Source organism: Sebastes fasciatus, chromosome 3 (genome assembly GCF_043250625.1).
Source record: "Sebastes fasciatus isolate fSebFas1 chromosome 3, fSebFas1.pri, whole genome shotgun sequence".
Taxonomy (NCBI): Eukaryota; Metazoa; Chordata; class Actinopteri; order Perciformes; family Sebastidae; genus Sebastes; species Sebastes fasciatus.
The window spans coordinates 23,559,455-23,574,608 of NC_133797.1; the positions used below are offsets into that span (position 1 = coordinate 23,559,455).

Below are 15,154 nucleotides of genomic sequence, written 5' to 3' on the forward strand. Positions count from 1 at the left end.
TTTACACTAAAGTTTGATTGCGAGAGATTTTCCGAGATTACCAGTCGGGACTCTTGTTGTTCGTGAATGGAGTCTGTTAGTGTGTGGTTAACTGTTAAATTTAACACAGCATATTGTTATATGTGGGGTCTCTCACATTTTCAACATCTGTTAAGATTTGAAAAATCTTTGAGTGTGGACCAGACTTAAGGGTGCCCCGTGCCTCGGTATCAGAAACCGAGGGGCGTGACAAAGCAGCGTCATTTGGCAGCCTGAACGGGCTGCACACCCTGCACACTATATCATTGGCTGGAGGTTACACCCCCACATGTTGCCCAAAAGCTGTTTGCTGACGCCCAGAAACATCCCGAACACAGCAAAATAATAAGAATAGAGAAAATACAGGCAGAGGGCTGCAGAGTCTCTATAGATACAGACACCACCACACACTTCTAGTGGGTCAACAGTGATGATTGAGAGGGATTATTTTATGTATACATTGTTTTTTAGGAAAGTGCTGCATGTTATACCTTTAAACCTGTAAAGCAATCAAATAACCAAAAGATGTATGTTTGTGTGTGTTTTTTGTTTGTGTCTCTGTATGTTTTTATAGAGGCTGTCAGGGAGTCACAAAGCATTGGTGGAGATGCAGGATGACGTGGCAGAGCTACTGAGATCAGCGACACGTGATTATGCCAACACCAAGGTGTGTGTGTGTGTGTGTGTGCAATGATCTGTAGGTCTTGATTTTCACGGATGAGTGGATTTGCGTCAGTGGGAGCGTAACGAAAGCTGCAGTTAAAAAAAAAAGTGCCACGTGTTTTATCTGGTGTGTGAGGATTTACATGAAGGTGGATGTCTATATTTGAGCGCACATGTGTAACCTTTGCTTCTTGTGTGCAGGGGAGTCTGGAGCAAATCCAGTCCGTGCTGAACTCCACTGAGGTTGGTCTTCACCAGCTGACTGCTCTGGTCGACTGTCGCAGCCTACACATGGTGAGTCACGTTGTGTGTCAGAAGAGAAAATTCCTCACATCCCGGACTTTCTTAACAACTCTCTCCTCTCCTCTCCACGCAGGACTACGTTCAGGCATTGACTGGGCTGTGTTATGACGGCGTGGAAGGCGTCATCTACCTGGTTCTCTTCTCCTTTGTCACTGCTCTGATGTTCTCCTCCATTGTTTGCAGCGTGCCACATACCTGGCCTGGCAAGAGGTAACACACACACATACAGTCTCTCTCACAAACACACACCAGACTCGCACATTCCTATCTCTTCAGTTAATCTGTACACTAACAGCTAACATGTTACTAGATCTAACTTGTTTAACTAAGTTCATCTTATGACCTGAAAACGGTGGAAAGACCCATAAAGAATCTACTCCATGCATGTCATTCTTTAAGTGTTTTTTGCCTCCTGAGCTGTTGTATCCTCCCGTACGTCTTCCTGCTTGTCTTTGCATCCATCCAGTTTTCTCTGCAAGTTTATTTTATTTGTTTGCCGTCAGCACTGCCAGTCTGGCTGATTGTTTGTCTCTATGTTTGTACTTATCTCTCATTTTTCTTTTCTCCGCTGTGGACTCGGAGCACCAGTGTTGTGTTAGATTGTGTATCACCACATTTTTTTTAATTTTTTTTTCTGTGCCCCACTTCCTCCTTCTGTTCCGTCCCTTCCTCCTCTCTCCCTGTCCTGATTTGGAAAATGCTTTGGGCTTCAGCGAATGATGGTGGATATCAAGGGAATTAAACGGTCCGATAAAACGGCCCGTTCAAGTAGCCATTCAAACAAACAAATGATTATTTGGTAAAATTAGTGCAACGAGCTCTAGACTATACATGCAGGTTTCACTCTGGTGAACGATTTGTATTATGAAGCACAGCTGTGCCACAACAGCGATGTTTTTATGCTTGTTTGTTGGGTGTGAATATTACCAGCAATGCTAATGCATGGCCCAGCAGGTATTTAACAATAATCCATAATGTCCCAGAAGAATAACTGCTCATGGGGTTGGTTGCATATTAGACTGACTGTGCTGCAACTGCTGAGTCTGTTTGATGGGCTGAGCTCTTTTTTGGTTGCCTGAGTGAAACACCTCCATCTGGTGGCCAGTTAATGCAGTAGCTGCTGTTGTGCCTCATGTCTCTGTTAAAGCTGGAGTAGGCAGATTGGAGCAAATATGATTAAAACAAGTTATTTGCATAAAACTATATCACTATATCCTGTCAGTAGTGCATGAGACAAGTAATCTGAAAAAAAATCATGTGCCTCTGTGTCCTCCGGTGTTCCTAATGACATCTGCAAGATTTTATAGACCGGAGGAAAACAACCAATCAGAGCTGGAGTCTGCTGTCTCTGAGCAGATACCAATCACTCACGAACTCAGATCAAACGGTCAAACTAGGCAGCGCTGATCAAATATGAATCAATATTGTGTTACTGTAATGACTAAATCTAGTATAAAATGTTTTCAGAAACATCTTGTAGTCTACTGTTTAGCTGTAAATGTTGAGATCAGATGAAGAAATACCAAGCACCGCCCACCAGCCGAAACAAACTTTCTCATTTTACAGCTAAACAGTACACTACAAGATGTTTCTGAAACTTTTGAGGCGAGAAATAGGCATTACAGAAACAGAATATTGATTCATATTTGGTCAGCGCTGCCTAGTTTGACCGTTTGATCGGAGTTCGCAAGTTATTGACAGCTGTCTCTGTTGAATGAACAGCCAATAGGAACGCTTCGCTCTCTGAAATGACCTGTGATTGGCTAAAGTCTCCCGTCACGGGCTAGATTTTCTAAAGCCTGAAAACAGAGCCATGAGGAGGTGCAGAAGTCTAGTTTTCTCTCAGAACACTTGAATTACAATATGCTGAAAGGTTATTGTGGAATTTTTGCCCAATGATGCCAAACATATTCTGCCTACTGCAGGTTTAACATACTGTAGGGCTCTGCTGGATATGTTCTTCATACAGCTCCCTCCCTCTTTACTATGAAACATTACCAGCCTGATGCTATGATGGTATAGACTTCCCAAAAAAACAACAAAGAAGAAAAAAAATAGTCTTGATAATAAGGTCCACATATTCACATGTACATGTATTTTGTGGTTGACCACGCCAGTACATTTCTGTAGCCAGAGATCCAACTTCCAAATCAGCACATATCTTATTTGATGCCTCATTCTGTTACGTTGCTGGCCGTTTTACATTTTTGACCATTTTATGTCTGAAAATGGTTTGCCCCAACCAGCCATGTTATCTCTTTTTTTTCCTGATGTTTTTTTTTAATTTTTTTTTATCTTTAAGTTCCATGGAGCACTTAGTGATGCATGAAGTACTTTAAAGAAAATGGATTTTTGAAATTTGGACAATTTGAAATGGACGGTAATTGTCAGGAGCGAATCCTCTATGTCAATAGAGTATGAGTGCATGAAGAAAATGACTGCATGTTTCTACGTATTAAGAGAAAATCGAAGAGTCTGCTATCTTTAATATTATGTAACCACACACAGCAACAAAAAAACAGCTTCATGGGTCCACTCTGGGCTGTGTAGTAATATTAGACCCCACTGTACTTGTAGATGTATGCTGCCCATGTTCCTTTTCTTCTTGTTCAGCTGCTTTGGTGCTGAAGGCATGGCCTCACCCAGTCTTTTGTATCAGGGGACTCCACGTAGTACAAGTACACCTTCCCCTCTCCTAACCTCCTCTTCAACCACTTGTTTACACTCTGTTGTCTCTCTCGGATCTCCCTCCCCTCTACCTTCTCCCCTCCTATCCATCATAACCTCTCGTGCCCTGCCCTTACCTTGACCAATTGAAGGACGGATGAGGAAGACGGAGAGGACGAGTCGGGTGCCTCGCGGGCCGGTGTGCACGATAACCTGTACCGCGTTCACATGCCCAGTCTCTACAGCTGTGGCTCCAGCTACGGTAGCGAAGCTAGCCTGCCCGCTACGGCCCACACTGTCAGCAATGCCCCCGTCACTGAATACATGTGAGTTAGCACCCACCGCTAGCTAGAGCCTAGCAGGATCAATACACTGCCTGCCATAAGTAGCTGATGCTTGCCCCCCCTCCGTGACCCAGACTAGCAGCGTAGCAGCGCCTGCGAGTTAGAATAGATAGTGTTTTGCTCTGTATGGCTCGCATTTCCCTCGTGACACATTGTCAGTCAATATTTCTCTCAGTGATTTAAAACCCTCCGCTAGCTTTCCCCTTCATGCTCATAGAAAAATTGCTGCCTGCTGTATCAGCCAGCCTGTAAACAGTAGCCTGTTTCAGTCCACAATGTTAGCAAAAAAAACAATTAAAAGAGAATTCACTCGCTATAGTATAAGTTAATATTGCCACCCTGCTTGCTACGTGTTTGCCAAAGGACTGCTTGCTCTGAATACAACAAATAAGACAGAAGCATATGCATCTCTAGTCTGCCACTGCTTGCATCCATTTAAGCTGTGAGTTTATCAAGTACTAGGTGGTGTTTGCTGCTAAGGATGAAATAAGGAAATAGTCATGTGGCATAGTGAGTTTCTTGGACCATTAAAGGACCATGTTTTCCATGTTTTGGGCCTTTAACAAATCCTGTATGCTTAACAATACTGATGTTTTAAAGCATACAGTTGGGTTTGACAGCGATTTATTCCCTTCCACGTAGCCAGATAGTCAGTTTTGGTCCATACCAAAATGGTATGAGACTTGACTCTTGCCTGAGATAGGTAATCTCTTACAGTGAATGTTTGGTCATATTTGCTTTTAGTCAAAGTTAAGCTATCAATGCATGATTATACAGTTTTGAGCCTATATTTTTTTTCTTGTCGTGCTTGTGAAATCAGACTTTTAAGAACAAGAGTCAGCTGCCAAAGAACCAGATTCACATAATCCAAGGAAATCAGTTCAGTAACATACAGTAGACCTATACTTTGGCAGCAATGTAAATTATACATGAATAGTTAATGGACCAAAACATAGGAAAACATGTATATGTCCTTTAAGTATAAAGATCTTAAACTGAAACAGAGCTTTAAATACAGAGCAATGATTACAGTATCAAGCTACCTGGGTAAACATTTTATTATTATTTTGTATTGGACTGTTTCAGGTAACTTTGATGTATTTCCCTTGTGGGAATGATAGTCTTCTCCCATACGTATCTCTTTGCATTAATACTGTAAGTTGAACCATGTTCCTTCAGTTTTTTCAGACATTTATATCTACCTAAGGTCTGTAGGTGTCTGACTGTTAACATCAGTGAACAGTTGCGCTGTGAGATCAAGGAAATAGCCCTTATTTGGCTTGCTATTAAGTTGTGCTTGCAAGGGACATTTGAAGTTTAATGAACAAAGTCTTTTTCAATCCTTTAATAGTTACAAATAACCAATATATACTTTTTACAATTTGTGCTGAAATCCTGTGGGTACGCACACTGATAAGTGAGAGCCAGTGAGACTAAATGTTTTTCTTTTGTGCTTTGTTAAGAAAGAATGTTAACTATGTAGGACTGTGGCAGAGGTGTTTAACCCCTGGCTATATGGCACCACCAAGCTTAAGTCCCTGACTTGTAATTATTACTGAGGCCATTTGTCAGAGAGTCATGAAAGGGTAACTTACCTGGACCATGTTTTCCCATGTTTTTGTGTCTAAGTGACTAATGGGAACAAGACTTTCTGAAATTGGTGCAGTATTGAGGGAGAGCGCTGCAGAGGGCACCCGCTAAACAGGCTGCAAAAATCATATCTCGCAACTCCTCACAATTTACTGTATGTCCTTTCGTCCACACCCAAACGGTGTTTTAGGTCACTGAAAACTGATCTTTTGTAAAACTTTGGCCAGGGTGAAGATTTTCAGAAACTCCGTTTTCAGTGTTCAGTTTTTGGCTCCTTTGTGAGGCTACAGTTACAGTTACTGTACAGTTAATCTTCCACTATAGAGAGCCTAAGTCACGCCCCTTGGGGTGGACCCAATGGGACCTTATTTGTTTACAAAAATACCTGTGTACATGTGGACTAGGCCTTAGTGGACATACCTTGATCGTGAGGAGTTGCCCCGAGCGATTACATTACGGCCCGTTTAGCGACAGCCGTGTGCAGTGTACTCCCTCAATACTGGACCAATTTCAAAAATTGTTGTCCCCATTAGTCAGTTAGACATAAACATAACAAACAAAACATGAGAAAATAAGGTCCAGGTTGAAAAATACCAAAGTTCCCCTTTAAGTCGTAATCATGAGCTGACCACAGACGGATGACAGATCAACAGTTCAACAACTGAGCACCAGTGGCAGGGTGACCACATGCAGTAACCTCTTATTCTATAATGCAGGAGCCAGAACGCAAACTTTCAGAACCCTCGGTGTGAGAACACCCCCCTGATTGGCAGGGAGTCCCCTCCACCCTCTGTAAGTGCACACTTTCTAGAACACACTCTCCCTCCACTATCTTCCAATACCCACAGTGCTGCTGGGAAATATTCAAAACCACAGAGATGGCATTTTATAGCTGTAGAGTTTAATGAAGGAAGCATGGTGTTGATAAATGTACTTGTATCTGATGTTTTTATAGCATGCTAGTGTGGATATTGGAAGGTAGTGCCCTATCCCTACACCACTGCAAGTGTCCTCTGTGCTCAAACTAGACCGTGATCATGGATCGCCTTTACCAAGGTCATTTTGGCAGCCTGGGATAACTGGAAGACTGAAAAGAAGTCTGTTGTTAGTAGGATTTGCACTTGCATCAAAAGAGAGGCTTGTCTCTTTTGATAAGTGTGATTGTTTGGTCATGTTAGACACAAAGTTGTCCTCTATTTCTGATGTAAAAAGTCTGGTTGGTTTCACTGTGGCTGTCAGTGCCATGTGAGGAGAACTTGTCGACCACGAGAAATCATTGACAGGAACCTCTTGGGATTTATTTTAATATTTAGAAATGTAGTGCATCAAACCTTTTCTTCAATACCAAAAGACCCAATTCTAGAGCATCAAATAACTAATTCAAATTGATCAGATAAATGAACACTTGAACATTGATCACTATAAGAAGATGATTATTATAACCGCATTTTATTGAGGTGCGTCATTTCTCATGCAGATTACCATCTAATTGACATTTGTATATTTATTACATGAATAGAAAGTAATGAAACGGACCGCTTCGCTATTTACTGGCTCACTGCCAATTCTCCTGCCTCTTCCCTCACCGAGGGACCAGCTCTGCAGTGCGAGCGTGCATGCAGAACGGCGCCCCTTTGCCAGGGCTCCTCGTTCTCTCACCCGGTAGCGGTATGGAGGGAGACTGGCGCCGGTCTGCATGCATGCTGCAGAGCTGGTTGAGGATTGACAAAGCTTCACTTTGGGGGTATTACGTTACCAGGCATTATCAATCCACTTGACGAGGGTGGCTTCAACCACAAATGCTTTCTCCGTGCACATTTGTTTTTTAGTCAGAGATGACTTTCCTTTTCCCGTTATGATATCAATGTGCACGCAGGATCAGCCTCAGGTATCCAGCCGGACAGTAGATTGTCCGTAAGGCAAAGTATCAAGGGAGTAAAGTAAAAAAACAAAACAATAAAGTTAGTCTAACCTAGTTTTAAAATGTTTTTCCATACGTTGTCATGTATGAAAAATGAACACTGTAAGCGGACTACTCAATTACTGTAAGAAAATGATTTAAACAGCGTTTGTACAGGAATGATTCCGTCCCAAACTTTTGATCCATATAAGCGGTTTCCACTGTACCTAAAATGACAGAAACCATCTTTGGGATAAAATGTATTTGACGTGTACTTTGACTTTTTAGTTTGACCCATGTCCCTTCCACTAACATGGAGGAGGCGGGACTTATGACCTATACTCCAGCCAGCCACCAGGGGGCAATCCAGATGTTTTGGCTTCACTTTTGGAGAGCTGTTATGTCGTCCGTCTTTATATACAGTCTATGATTCACACACCTATTCATACAGCGATGGTGGCAGATCTAGCATTATTACTTTTAGGATACATTCCTTGCTGGCCGTGCCCTGCAGTGAAGATGAAACATTATGAGCCCAAACCTCTAAACTTCCTGCTCCCCCTCCCCTCCCCCCTCCCGTTCCCACAGTGTGTCTATGTGTGCATCTTCTTGTCGAGGTGTATGTGTCCTCTGTTTCTGTGCCCCCTCACCCTTCACCATTAAACAGTAACAGGAGCACACGTTTTCCCACCTCCACTGTTGAACTGTAGCAGCCACCAAACTGGCCACGATTCATCACTCTTATTAGGCAGGGCCGTGGACCAGGCCGCCGTCTGCAGAGTGCTCACCCATCATCAGAGTCTGCAGCGATGTGGAAACCAGAGAACCTCCAACAGTAACTAGCTAGCTGCTCACAATAGACCACTAACTCATACCAGGCTAACCTACTACATCAGAACTAGAGCACTAACTACAAACCACTGACAAAATGAACCACATCTGCTAATTTACAATAACATCATCCAAACCTTAATCAGCTGCTCTATAACCAATAACTGTTGTAATCAAACCCCCGGCTGTCCAAATGACTGGTCAAAGTACTTCTGCTGTACCTGTTTGTGTTTGTTTGCCTCACACGTCATAATCCTATCTATCTATCTATCTATCTATCTATCTATCTATCTATCTATCTATCTATCTATCTATCTATCTATCTATCTATCTATCTATCTATCTATCTGTCTTTCTGTCGTCATATTTCTTGATCTAATGTACATTATTTAAAGGGCCAGTGTGTAGCATTTTGGGGGATCTATTAGCAGAAATGGAATATAACATTCATAACTATGTTTTCATTAGTGTATAATCACCTGAAACTAAGAATGCTTTTTTTTAGCTTAGAATGAGCCCTTCATGTCTACATAGGGAGCAGCTCCTCTTCACAGAGTCCGCCACGATGCTCTGCCATGTTTCTACAGTAAGCCAGAACGGACAAACACTGGCTCTAGTGAGTGCGTTTTTAGGTTACCTGAAGGCCACCGTAGTTCTCCGACATGCTTGTGAAACTGCGGTACTGCTAGCTGCTGTTTGACTTCCGTTGCTCCTAAAGTAGGGTTATAGAGTGGTGAAGGGATGACGTATTTTTGTAGGCCAACCAAGGCCTTTTGAAGGAGGCTAAGACACGGGCAGAAACAGGTCTTGGGGTAGGGGGTACAACACATGCGCAGTGTAACTGAAGCTGCGGTCATGCGTTGCGATTGGCTCAATTTCGGCGAGTGCAGACCGCATTTTTACTGCGCATGTGTTGTACCCCAAAGATATGACGCGTTGATGATGCGTGACCCGGCCTCTTTCAACAGGCCTTAAGGCCAACCAGGAGGTTAGCATCGCCCTGGTTCCCTCAACGAAAAGCCAATGGGATTTTTTAATTTCTGGGTTTTAGGACTCATTCCTGTAACACTCTATTATGCTAAGGATGGCCTCTGAGCGAGGCGAACGGCGTTACCACAGTTTTGCACTCGGCGGCTCACGTTACCGCGGTCTTGGAAAGGGAGGAGTGAACGGAGGTGTGCTCAGTTGGTTGCAAACTGCAACCACAAAACTAGAGGTCGCCAAATCCTACACACTGTCCCTTTTACTGTGAGACTGTTTCTACATTACTTGTTCTATTCTTGAGTCTAAATACAACTTGATGATAATCCAAACATGTTTTCCTCTTCTTCTTCTTCTTCTTGTTACCTTCCCTCCTGCTTCTAATTGTTTCCCACTTCAATTTCTCCCTCTGGTTGTCTTCTTCCCCGACATATTTCCCGCTCTTCACTCTTCTTCTACACCTCCTCCCTCCTTTACTGTCTTCCACCTCTTCAGTACACCTCTAGTATGAGAGCAAAGTACCTGGCCACCAACCGACCGGACCAGAACCGACGCTCCGTTCCCAACGACCAATTGGACCCGGCTAGCCGGCCTCACCCCGCTGCCCGACCACAGTCCTCAGTCCACTAGAGACCAGAACCGCATCATTCCACCCTCCACTACTGCCTAAATCCAGTTTTCACAGCCAATCCCAAGATCCAACTCAGAGCTCAACCAGAGCGGAGTGTTTTTAAAGCACCGACAGGACCCCCCGGTTAGTCAAGGTCCACTGAATTTCACCAACACCGACCGGTTCACCAGAAACAACACAGTCAGAACTCATCAACCAAGCACCTCAGCGAAGGACTGCACTCTGAACGTCGACTTCTACTTCTCACCACAAAATGATCCAAAAGTTAAAAAGCCGAAGTCCATCCTTAGTGGACACACACACACACACACACCGAGCTGCTCGTTCCACCGCTGCTGTGACGGATTAGCCCACATACCCACAATGCACAGCAACTAAACCGCCTTGGCTCCAGTTTCTTCTTCTACTGTTCAATTCTCTCTACTGGGATCCGTACACTGCCCTCCAGTGGAGACAGCTCTCACCACCCAATCCTCTGACACCTTTACATTCAGACCACACACACGCACACACACACACACACACACACACACACACACACACACACGCACACACATACATACGAACACACACACACACACACACACACACACACACACACACACACACTGTACAGACCTGTAAATAGTAAACGTGTGCTTTACTCTCATGAGAAGTAGACTGTTGAATCATTACTGGTAATGTGGTGTGCTGCGTGTTTATCATGGAAGTCTTTGCTGTATCTCATACAAACACACACACACACATACACACACACACACACACACACACACACACATAGTCGGACACATCTGTATAAATAACAAGCCAGTGAATTAGAAAGCCATGTTTAGATAGAAACAGCACCACCGCGTCCACATCCTCTTTAGCTTAACATTGTCGTCTAACTAAGACTTGAATCGTGAGCTTGAAAAGCGTGTCCACGTCTCTCTCTGTGTTTGTTTACGTGCACATGCAGTACACGTGTCGATTAATGCATTTTGATCATGAGCCAGGAATCCTGTTGTGTTTTGAACTTTTGGGGCATCAGAGCGAGAGATGAGGGACGTAAGAAGGCTCAACCTGTGCCAAAAAACTCTGGATGCCTGATTCTGCCCTCTTCTCGTCCTCTACTGCCTCCACATGTCTCAAAAAAAGGGAAAAAGAAACTCACATGGAATGTTTTCCCTCCGACTGTAAATAAAAAGGGAACGGAAAAGACACTTGAAAAAGGAAAACGATGGACAGAAACAGAGACAGGTGCTATGTACGCCAGTCAAGGTCCCAGAAGACGATTGGGACCGAGGAGTTTTTTTTTTTTTTACTTTAATGTTTTGTTTTCATTCAGGGATGTGATCAGGAATATAACAAGCAGTAAAAAAATAAAAACAGCTTTCCATCATTTCTGAATGGAAGTCCCGAAATCCTGGAAAACAAATCATGTCCCTGATAAATAATGTTACATCAAAGTGTTGAAGGTGGGTGTTTTGTTTTTATGTTTTATCATAAGCTGAATTCAGGATGTGATACTGTGACCAAGTCTTCTTCTATACTGCTTTGTGCTTTTATTTTGTTAACTGGTGACCTTGGATCGACCTTTAGCCACCAGTCTTTTTTTTTCTTTCTTTTTTTTCTTTTTTTACCCACAAGCACAAATTCTCTTCAAGGTGACTTTGCGAGACGGAGAAGAACAACACACTGCCAGTGGTTTCTCCTTCCGCTCTGAAACTCTCTGTACAGTGTATAAAAAACTGTATTCGTGAACCCGTGTGTGTGTGTGACATCACTGCAGCGTGATTGGCTGTTGCTCTATCTCAGTGTTACTGCGTGTATGTACAGTGATCGGTGTGTCTGACTGGCAGCATCAAGCGAGGGCCGGCCTATCTAGCCTGAGTCATTTCTACACAGACGCCGCGCATGCCCCTCATACACCCACACACACATATACATTGAAACACATACATGCTGTACAGACATTCAATACACACACCACCGTTTCTTATAAAAAAAAATCCCTACTTATGTCCTGTTTACATTCACATCTAGAACTGTAGTAACTGCACGCCCTCCCCACGGCTGATAACCATTTGCATTATGGGTGATGTAGTAGGTAGAAACCACATTTCAGAGAGGAATCTAGTAGTTAGCTGAGCGAGCAGAGCCCTAACATTTCAAGCACCATTCCTGTACAGCATTTTAATATTTTATTATTAATCAATGACCACTTCTCGTATTAGCGAGACAATCTTACATGTGTGATTTTACTAGAAAGAAAATGTCCATGTTATGGTAACAATGCTACCTATGGTCTAGTACTTTACAGTGTTTTTTGCACCATAAATGCAAACAGTGTTAAGATCTGTGGGACTAGTCACTGATTAATGGCCTTTCATAATGTTTTTAAACTCTTACAACACTCTTCATATCACGTTTTTTTTTTCTCTGTCTTGTAAAGATCAAACTTTAAAGATAAAATAATAGCTAGCTGTTTTGTAGGAGAATAAAGGCAAGAGCAGCGTTTTTCCTCTCTTATTAATGGTGAATGACTCTCTGTCTTGCAATGTTTTAATAAAACTATTCCAGTGTCGTCTGCACACCTGACGTTAAGTTGTATTTGAATTCCTGTGCGATGATTCCTGGGATTTAACCAATCTGGTACAGTCTGTCTCGATGGAGAAAAAAAAAAAAGATCACGTTGAAGAGTCGGCGATGTTTGTGTGTATATGTGGTATTTACAGGACTTCAAGTACACCTCTGTCCAGATGTGACGGACAAACAATGTTTTCTATGGCTGTTTTTATTTTCTGATGGTTTAACTAAGGTATTAATGATGTACATGTCAAAACTGTGGTAATGATATCATTCAGCCTGGAATAAATGTTTTAAAAAAAGAAATTAAAGCAACTTTAACGTACTGATCAAGACTAAGGGTTCTTTTTAATGTGAGTGAATGAGCAGAGAGGTTTCTGTCAAATGTTAGAGGAACAGTTTGTAACATTCTATTAGCAGAAATATAATATAATATTCATAACTATGTTTTCATTAGTGTATAATCACCTGAAACTAAGAATCAATGTGTTTTCGTTTGCTTAGACTGAGCCCTTCATATCTTTATAGGGAGCGGGTTCACTATAATTCCATCTATAAGTAGCACTATGACAGAATGTAGGACTATTTCTCATACACTTTCTGTAATAAAACATCTAAAAACAAAAACCCTATCAGATGGGGGACCCTGGGACAAATGCTTATCAAATGGGTGTCCGTAAGTCAGTTATGTGGTCCTTGATGTGAAAAAGTTTGGGAACCACTGCTCTGTCAACGACAAGATTAAAGGTACAGTATGTAGAATTTGGCAACATCTAGTGGTGTGGTTGCAGATTGCAACCAACTGAGTACCCCTCCGCTCACTCCTCTCTTTCCAAGACTGCGTTAACGTGAGCCGCCGAGTGCAAAACCGTGGTAACACTGTTCGCCTAGCTCAGAGGCCACCCTTACCATAATAACTACTTTAGGAGCAATGGAGGTGAGACGGTGCCTGGAGCTACCAAGGTTTTACACTCTGCAGCTCACGTTACCGCAGTTTCACAAGCGTGTTTGAGAACTACGGTGGCCTTCAGGTAACGTAAACAAACGAAGGGCTCTTACTAGAGTCAGTGTTTGGTTTGTCTCTTTCTCGAAAACATGGCGGAGCAACATGGTTGATATGAAAACCAGTTAGTTAGAGGACTACTTTGACCAATGTTATCTAGAATTGACTCGACCTTTTGTTAAATGGAAATATGGAAAATGAAGCTCATGCATTTTAGATGTGAGGGATATCACAGGTCTGATGATGCACTTGCCACCTCTGTTTTGGTTTGGTTCATTGAGAATATTCTAATATAAATTATTTATAAAATATAATACATCCAACTTTGTTAGCGATAGAATGATAAAGTACTGGGCTTATTTCCATCTTTGTACTGGGCTTATTTCCATCTTTGTCCCTGGTGTGTACACAGTCCACGGACCTTTACAAAGATGTCTTACCTGAGAAAAACTTTAAAATACCTACGTTTCAATGAGGGCTGTCAATTGATCGCAAATTAATCGCATGTACCTTAAAGGGAGATTTGTTAAGTATTTAATAATCGTATCAACATGGGAGTGGGCAAATATGCTGCTTTATGTAAAGGTATGTATATATTTATTATTGGAAATCAATTAACAACACAAAACAATGACTAATACTGTCCAGAAACCCTCACAGGTACTGCATTTAGCATAAAAAATATGCTCAAATCATAACATGGCAAACTGCAGCCCAACAGGCAACAACAGCTGTCAGTGTGTCAGTGTGCTGACTTAATTATAACTTGCCCCAAAACTGCATGTGATTATCATAAAGTGGGCATGTCTCCTTTGAAAATGACCATGCCAGTTTTTCCTCGCCAAAATTTAGTGTAACTTTGGAGCGTTATTTAACCTCCTTCCTGAGGTAGTATGACATGGTTGGTACCAATGAATTCCTCAGGTTTTCTAGTTTCATGTGATGCCAGTCTCTGAGCCGACTACAACCTAAAAATTGCAAGTTGCGTTAATGCATTAAAGAAATTAGTGCTGTTAAAAGCGTTATCGCGTTAACTTAGTATTATTGTTGGGTTGCAAGTCTGTTGACAGTTGAATAAACAGCTAGTGAAAGGTTCCCTTTCTCCATTTTCACCAGGCCCTGTTCCCCAAAACTAAAAGTGTTTTTGTGTTTGTTTAATTATTAATTTCAGTCAAATGTTTTAGTTTATTTGATACATTATTAATTGAGGGGTATAAACGACACAAGCGTGTTTAGTTTGTTTTATGAGCTGATTTGTGTTGTTCTACCTGAGATGTTGGTGTAAATCAGCTGCTCAGCTGCTCAATCAGGGGAAGTGCAAACAGGTTTGTCTCATTATGTCCTCTGAGCAGGGACGGGCGGGGCTCTGTTATGATGTAAGCTAGGTAAGACTATAATATTTGGTGTTCTCATTGGGTGCCCATAGATAAATTGAAATGTCAGCAGTAACTTAGAGATTTTGTATTAATGATTTGTTCATTCTTCTGTGTGAATTTGGTTGCTTGTTCAGTTTAGCTCACCCGATACTTACGTACCTGGGCAGGTGGTAGCTTCCAGTTAGGTGAGGCTGAGAAATCCCATTCACTGGAGTAAAGAGAAGTGGAAAAAGGAGTTGGCAGCTTGGTGTGAGGGTGCAACTTTCTTTAGTTCTGCGT

General features: G+C 42.3%; 1 protein-coding gene across 3 annotated transcripts in view; it reads left to right on the plus strand.

The window, feature by feature from the left end:
* The window catches only part of ttyh3b (tweety family member 3b), a 36,099-nt gene extending 23,278 nt beyond the window's left edge, over positions 1-12,821 (plus strand). For 2 of the 3 annotated variants that reach the window (XM_074629724.1, XM_074629725.1), the window contains exons 10-15: positions 593-685; positions 883-975; positions 1,058-1,194; positions 3,804-3,977; positions 6,302-6,377; positions 9,793-12,821. In XM_074629724.1, the coding sequence (XP_074485825.1) occupies positions 593-685; positions 883-975; positions 1,058-1,194; positions 3,804-3,977; positions 6,302-6,377; positions 9,793-9,927 (708 nt within the window). In that variant the 3' untranslated portion in view covers positions 9,928-12,821. The remainder of the gene's footprint in view (positions 1-592; positions 686-882; positions 976-1,057; positions 1,195-3,803; positions 3,978-6,301; positions 6,378-9,792) is intronic. The other variant, XM_074629726.1, reaches the window with a different exon arrangement.
* The last annotated feature ends 2,333 nt before the right edge of the window (positions 12,822-15,154 follow it).